Raw genomic sequence first — 7500 nt, 5'->3', positions numbered from 1 at the left:
TACGATCCGTATCGTTTAGATTATGGCACAGGTTTTACCCCAGATGCTCCACCTGACACGATCCGCCCATGTGCTCTATCCCCTCAGTGTCTGCGTTCAGAATAATGCACAAAGATAAAAAAATAAATAAATAAATGACTTTGCACTGGTTCTGCTACTGAAAATGTAAATGAGATGACATTTCAGGAATTACAGGATTACATCAAACTAAAGACCGGGAAGTAAAAAAAAGGGCAGTTCAGAGATCAGAATTAATTATGTTTTAAACTTAATTGAAGTTTATTGGGACGAATAAATTCTTAAAGAATTATAGATTTCTTTAAAAAGGTTTTAGGACTGCTGATCATCAGGTGATTCATCCCCAGGTCATGAGCTCTGCATAACGATCTGATCTCACAACCTTGTGATAACCACAGACACTAAACCGTCCTTTCCTTCACATGTTCCTAATGTGACTCGCTCGTGTCGGTTCCTTCTCTAAGACGTCATAAGGATTCGGACATTTTTGTCCACACAGGCTGCAGTAGAAGATGAATGAATGAATGAAACTTTGAGTAGTTTTAGGCTCATGGTGTCTTAAGTCTGTAACCTAGTGACCCAGAGTTAATATTCAATGATAGAGACTTAAAATCACTTTTGTACGTCACTCTGAATAAGAGAGTTTGTCACATGCTGTAAATGTTTTTTTTCACTGCTTTGTGCTTAAGGACGAAGAGGAAGGGTCTGATGAAGAGTATGTGCAGCAAACTCAGCCCCCGCGGCAGCCAACCCCCGAATCAATGGAGGAAGATGAAGATGGGGACAGTGACACGGCGTTTGTCTCACCTTTGGATGAAGTGAAAGCAGTTCGCCAGCCTGCACTTAACATGTCCAACCTTCACGCTGCTTCAAGGTGAGACACACACCGGTGTTGGGACATGAACATGAACAAGCCAGGGCTCGGAGGAATACAGAATACACACCGACAACTTCAGCAATGAAAGGTTGCATTCTGTCACTGGACACTAGTCTGTTTTTTCATTTAATGGATATATTTTTTGACATACGTGTCATTTTCCAGGCTAAAACAGTAAGCCAGTAACTCGTAGCTCGGTTTTCTTCTGTCTGAGTCACATACAGGTTATAATGCGACATAAAACATATTTATGTAATTTACACCGAATAAAAAAAACACACGTCCAGTAACTTTGTCATTATGTTGTCATGGCAACAAAATCTTCATTAGGAATATTAAATAATAATTACACTGGGAATCTTAAACAGAGCTTGAAAAGCGATTCTCAGCCATGTTAAAGTTTTAGTTTCATCCTAGCTCTGAAATCTGTGCACTATTAATGAAGGATGGGGGTTTGCTGAGCGACCTGACGGCACGAACATCACCTCTGTAACCGTTCACAGGTCCGAGCTGCTGCGCTGTCTGCGTGAGACTCGAGCGGAGAAGAAGAGGAGACGGAAAGCCATCAGGGAGTTCGAGGAGCACTTCTTCAGACAGATGGGCAGGTAGAACTCCAGGGACACACAGCGGTACACAGCGTTAACACCTTTTAATCAACACGTACGGTACATTTAGTGTAAAACAAGAACAGATACACAGGCATTTCAGTACAGTTAGATTAATGCACAGCGAGACAATCAAATAAACTGGCAGAGAAAAAATAATCAGTGCAAAAAGAAAACACAGGATTTCAAATGTTTTGCAGAAAATAAAATCTATTTACTTTTAGCTGAAATCCACCGATATACAAAACTATATCAATAAGGCAACACAAGGGCTATTGTCATTGTGTATATGGGCACAAAGGAGAGAGGAAGGGGAGAAGAGAGAGAGCGAGAGCGAGGCGAGAGAGACGAGCGAGCGAGAGAAGAGAGAGCGCCGAGAGGAGGAGAGAGAGAGAGAGAGAGATGGAGAGAGCTGAGAAAGCAAGAACGGAGAGAGAGAGAAAGGAGAGAGCGCAAAAGAGAGAGAAGGAAGAACGAAGGAGAGAAAGAACGAGAGGAAGAGAGAACGAGAGAGGAGAGAGAGAGCGGAGAGAGAGAAAGAGAGAGAGAGAAAAGCAGGAAGAAGGAAGGAGCGAAAGAGGAGAGAGAGAAAGAGAGAGCGAGCGAGATGAGAGCTAGAGATGAGTAGATAGAGAGAAAGAAAGAAAAGAATAGGAAAGAAATCAGGAGGAGAAAGACGACAAGAGAGAGAGAAAGAAGAGAGGAAACGAGAGACGGGAGAGGGAGACAGAGACAAGAGAGAGGAGAAAAGAAAAAGGAAAGAGAGAGGGAGAGAGAGAGAAAGAGAGAAAAAATAGAGAGAGGCAAGAGAGGAGAGAGAGAAAATAGAGAAAAGAGAGAGAGAAAGAGAGAAAAAGAAGAGAGAGAGACGCGAGAGAGAGAAGCATGAGAGGAAAGGCGTCTCTTCCACCCTCCAGCCCTCTCTCCCCCCTCCCCCTCCTCCCCCCCCCCCTCCTCTCTCTCTCTCTCTCTCTCTCTTTTCAGGACTGCTCAAAAGGATGACAGGATTCCCATGACAGAAGAATACCAAGAGTACAAAAGCCTGAAAGCCAAACTGCGCTTGCTGGAGGTTCTGCTAAGCAAACAGGAAACCACATAGACTACTGACCTATAGACTGTATCCTGGTTTGCCTTTCAGTACAGATCTAGATATTTGGACCAAACCATGTTGACACATGACATGATCGTGCCATAATAACACTACAATGCACTTTAACACCGATTCTGCGCCGACCTGCCCCGAACGTCTCGTGCACAGGGTTCGATCTATCTCTAAGGAAGAAAAAAAAACAAAAGTCTTTACGTGGCTACTGCATGACGTAACGTGTAAATACAGGTCACTGTTTTGTGCTCATTCTTCATTCCAAACTTGGCGGAAACTGACAAATCGTTTGTGTCTTAAAGATGAGAAGAAATGCTGAAAATATGGCACTTTAATTTTTTTTTAACCAAAGCGTAAATCAATATGCAATTTTCTTGGTTTCTTGTTCTGAGTTTTTTTTGTCATTCTGATGTAATCTGAAACACAATGACAGTGTGCTCTCAGACGATCGGACCATGATGCTCAGGGTCAAGGCGGGCGGGCGTGCGGGTGGGCGGGCATTCGGGCGGTTAAGTGGGCCGGGGCTTTGTTGTCGCGAGTGAACTTTTATGCTAAAACCCAGAGCACTTATTTAGATTTATAATCATATGCAAACTTACCAGCTGCTGAAGCACACAACAGCTCGTTTTAGTGGCAGCCGATGTGAACTATAACGTGACCTATCGTGAATGTGTCTCTTTTCATTTATTTATTTATTTATTTTTACTAAAACGGAACAAAGTGAACTGTGACACATTTAAGAAGTGTCTTAAAGGAAGGGCAAAATGACAATGACAAGATTCAAAGAAAGAAAAAAAAATAGAAATTTGACTTTGCTCTGAAGCACAATGATCCTTTTTATGGTCTGAAAAAAAAAAAAAGAAGAAGAAGAAGAAGAAAGAAATGAACAATCAGTACGGATTACACCAACCCTGTTTTGCTGTTTGAACCGCAACAACATATATAGAACAATCGTGTTTTGTGTCTTGCATGCCAGGCCGACTTGGAATCGTCGAGATCTTGTACGATCGAGTGTGTGGTTTGTTCGGTGTCATGTGTGCTGGGTTCCCAGACTGAATTTTTTGACGACCTCGATGACTATTTCTCTATTTGAATGATGGCTTTTAGTGCATGTTAATTTTGCATTGGTTTCTGCAGTAGATTTGTGCAAATTTCATTTTTGGAGAAATTTCTTTCTGCTCTGCTCTCATGTGCATCCATTTCCTGTCCCAAAGTCCTCAGTATCGTGCACTTCTAGTCCGTTCCGTTTTCTATACGCTGGTTAAAAAATAAATATTTTTCTATTTCTACTACTTGGCAATGTTTATTAAGTGTCAGACACAGTATAGTAGGTTTTAGATTGGAATAAATAACATGAAAGTCTGCAGAAGTGCTGATGTCATCGGTTTAGAATGTTCCGGATAATGTGTAATATTAATACACGCGTATACGGTATATAGTCGTGTTATACAGTTTATATCCAGCTACATTATCAGCTTGATCATGATGCTACTTTATGTTGTCACCTTTGGCAAAATATGACATTGTAAGTTTCACAGCCAATAAGGATTAAAGGAGCGAACGAGGAGACACGAGGATAGTCCTAATGACGCCTCCGGATACGGATAGAAAAATAGAGCTACAGTCGAATATAATCGATAAGAGCTGAGTGTTTGGTAAAAAGCTTGAGAGACACATGCTGTCGAGGAGACTAAAGACTCCTACAGGGTTATTATAGTTAATGAAAAGAAAAGACCTCAAGGAAAACAAACAGATAGAACAGAACTGAACTGAACAACAGGGGGCGCTTGGACAGGATTTAGCGGCCGACGCTGATGTTACAGGTCTTGCAGCTGGGGTCCTTCTTGGCGTTGATCGTAGACAGACTCATGAGCTGGTGCCCACTGATCTCAGCCACCGTGCCCAAGCTCAAGTCCACCGGGTCTGTATAAATCACCTCCAGGATGATGTCTTGCGCGTGTTGGAAGGAAAGCCGCCCTTCTTCGTCCTCGGTGCACGTCAGGAAGCGGTTGTTGGCGATCTCCAGCAACGGGAGCCTCTGCTTGCAGAATTCATCACCCGGTGAGCCGCGCGGCGCCAGCACCAGGATGACGTAGTGGTAAGCCGTGTACATGCAGTAGAAATCTGCGAAGTACAAGTTAGTGTCGTGGTTGAAGAGAGACTCGGCCGGCGCTTGGAAGCGGAAGCGGCCGTACGGCGAGTCCTGCGGCGGGGCGCCCGTGTTGAACTCGGTGTTACAGCTGAAGAAGATGCCTTCCAGCTTGCCGCTAATGGGTGAGCCGTGACTGCCGCTGTTGTCCTTCACTGACGGCAGCATCTTGTTTTTCTGCGCCTCCCTGTAACGAGGGTGTGTTTAGAAGTAAATATCTAATCATAACCATTCTTCATAATGCATATTAACCTATTAGCTTTTTTTTTGCTCATCAATTAAAGAAAATAGAGCCTCAAGAAACAGCTGCACTCTTCAGGAATCAGTGAACTGAAGTCGATCGATTACGACTCAAACATTTACTTGTGTGAGAACTGAACAAGGCTGAAGGAATTAAAGGTGTTTAAACAGCAGCACAGACATGAACGTGAAGCTGCAAGCGGCACTGACACGCAGCAAAGAACGAACAGAACGCAGAGGATTAAACGTATGATTAAAAAGAGAGAGAAGAGAGAAGCTGAAAGTAAGAAAGAGAGGAGAAGGGATTGAAAAGCTGACTTTGTAAACACCCAGAACATTTCCATAATGTCTGTCTGAGCCAAATGCCACTAACAGGGCTCGGTGGGGCTCTTATGTGGAAGGTAAATGAAGCTAATTAGATTCCAAGGTGTTTCTCACATCTCATTTCATCTCTGTTTTCCTCTTTCCTCAGATTTAATAAGGCGCTTTTTTGTTGGCTCCATTAAACTCGGTTGCAGAAGCGACCTTCTCATTCCTTTGGTCTTTTGATTGAGGAAGCATCGACAAATGAAAAGGAATTCGCCTTCGTACGTTTTTTGCCTCGCGTACGTTTCTGTACTGTGAAATGTGAACCTTTTAGAGGAAGTCTTTAGCTCATGCACCACTTAGACACCAAAAAACAGGTAATTACTCACGATACTACAACCTTACGTACATGAAGAGATCATTTAAGGAATCACACAGGATTCTCTGGCTGGGGTTTTTATGTGGAATCTACAGTATCTGGAATAAACAGATCTAAGTTCTAAGTCGAATAAATACAAAAAGTAGGCCGTCATGGAGGTCGTCTCCATTTCCCGCCGGACCACCAGAGTGCAGCCCTGTTTTTTATTTCCCTGGATCCATTTTCATGTCTATTGTTGACTCTAGTGTTCGTCTTGCTTAGTTTTTGCATCGCTAATAAAACCACGTCTGCGCTCGCATCCATCTTCGTCACCTCTTCATTACAGGAGCACTGTTTAGCTGAGAGCACAGGTACAGTATGTAATAGGAATCGGTTCAGATGGACGACAAAAGTGATGAAAGTTGCAGAGGGTTTATGTTCATGTTAGTAACTGCCTGCTGGAATTAGGCTAGTATTTATATATAAATATGTATATTGGGAAATATTGGCTAAATACTTGTAGAGATAAATGTACACATGCAGACTGATATAATGCTCAACAACCCTGATGTACTATGTTCATTCATTCCATTCATTCATTCCGAACTTCTCGGGTCACGGGGAGCCTGTGCCTATCTCAGGCGTCATCGGGCATCGAGGCAGGATACACCCTGGACGGAGTGCCAACCCATCACAGGGCACACACACTCTCATTCACTCACACACTCACACACTACGGACAATTTCCCAGAGATGCCAATCAACCTACCATGCATGTCTTTGTCATGGACCGGGGGAGGAAACCGGAGTACCCGGAGGAAACCCCCGAGGCACGGGGAGAACATGCAAACTCCACACACACACAACGTGGAGGTGGGAATCGAACCCCCGACCCCGGAGCTGTGTGGCGAACCTGCTAACCACTAAGCCACCGTTCGCACCTAATGTACAGTATTATGTGTTATATATAAAAGAAAACTAAAGAGGAAATGCAGTCTAATGTAATGTCGTCATTCACCTTTGTGTTTCCCATACAGTAAACCAAAGGAGTTATAAAGCCATAACGTATACATCATAAAGTCAGACATACTGTATATCAATACAAGTATTAATAGTAAAGAAAAAGTATTGTTTTGTAAAAATCATCAGATCTACATGCCTCGCATGGTCAAAGTACTCTTTGTTCTGGTTGCGATAGAAGACAGAGAAGGGCAGCATTCTCCCTGCGATAGCCTCGGCTTTCTCCAGCAGCTGTGTGAGATGGACCGTGGAGTAATCTGGGAGAAAGAACACGAGGAAAGGAGACAGAACGATTCTCAGTACTCTGACAAAACCATAGCAACAGACACTTACAGATCAACACTATTTAATTAGTCTCTTAACACTAAGAGATGTGCGGATTCAATAAATGACTGTCATTTTCATTCATTTTCATGTTTTATAAGTTTTTCCTGAATAAATAGATAGATAGATAGATAGATAGATAGATAGATAGATAGATAGATAGATAGAATGGACATGTATAATAATTTTAAAATAAATAAAAAAATCATATTTATTACATATATTGAAGCAACAGACCGATTGGATACACACATGTATTAAAATTTATTGAAAACATGAGTGTGTAAAGCTTCACATATTTTTGTGTAGTGTGTGTGTGTCTGTGTGTTTGTGTATATGTGTGTGGTTAGTGTGTGTGTCTGTGTGTATGTGTGTTTCTGTGTGTGTCTGTGTGTGTGTGTGTGTATGTGTGTGTATATGTGTGTGTGTGTGTCTGTGTCTGTGTGTCTGTGTGTGTGTGTATGTGTGTGTATATGTGTGTGTGTGTCTGTGTCTGTGTGT

General features: G+C 42.5%; 2 protein-coding genes across 3 annotated transcripts in view; one reads left to right on the top strand and one right to left on the bottom strand.

Annotated features, from left to right (window-relative positions):
• The window catches only part of fam13c (family with sequence similarity 13 member C), a 15945-nt gene extending 12054 nt beyond the window's left edge, over nucleotides 1–3891 (top strand). The window contains exons 8-10 of the mRNA XM_027157187.2: nucleotides 708–892; nucleotides 1399–1500; nucleotides 2485–3891. Coding sequence (XP_027012988.2) covers nucleotides 708–892; nucleotides 1399–1500; nucleotides 2485–2599 — 402 coding nt within the window. The 3' untranslated portion in view covers nucleotides 2600–3891. The remainder of the gene's footprint in view (nucleotides 1–707; nucleotides 893–1398; nucleotides 1501–2484) is intronic.
• The window catches only part of phyhiplb (phytanoyl-CoA 2-hydroxylase interacting protein-like b), an 18084-nt gene continuing 14023 nt past the window's right edge, over nucleotides 3440–7500 (bottom strand). For both annotated transcript variants that reach the window (XM_027157188.2, XM_027157190.2), the window contains exons 4-5: nucleotides 6815–6932; nucleotides 3440–4938 (exon numbers count right to left, since the gene is read on the bottom strand). In XM_027157188.2, the coding sequence (XP_027012989.1) occupies nucleotides 4401–4938; nucleotides 6815–6932 (656 nt within the window). In that variant the 3' untranslated portion in view covers nucleotides 3440–4400. The remainder of the gene's footprint in view (nucleotides 4939–6814; nucleotides 6933–7500) is intronic.

The sequence above is a fragment of the Tachysurus fulvidraco genome, chromosome 8 (genome assembly GCF_022655615.1).
Source record: "Tachysurus fulvidraco isolate hzauxx_2018 chromosome 8, HZAU_PFXX_2.0, whole genome shotgun sequence".
Lineage (NCBI taxonomy): Eukaryota > Metazoa > Chordata > Actinopteri > Siluriformes > Bagridae > Tachysurus > Tachysurus fulvidraco.
The sequence above is the reverse complement of the archived record's forward strand: the minus strand, read 5'-3'. Positions and strand labels throughout refer to the sequence as shown.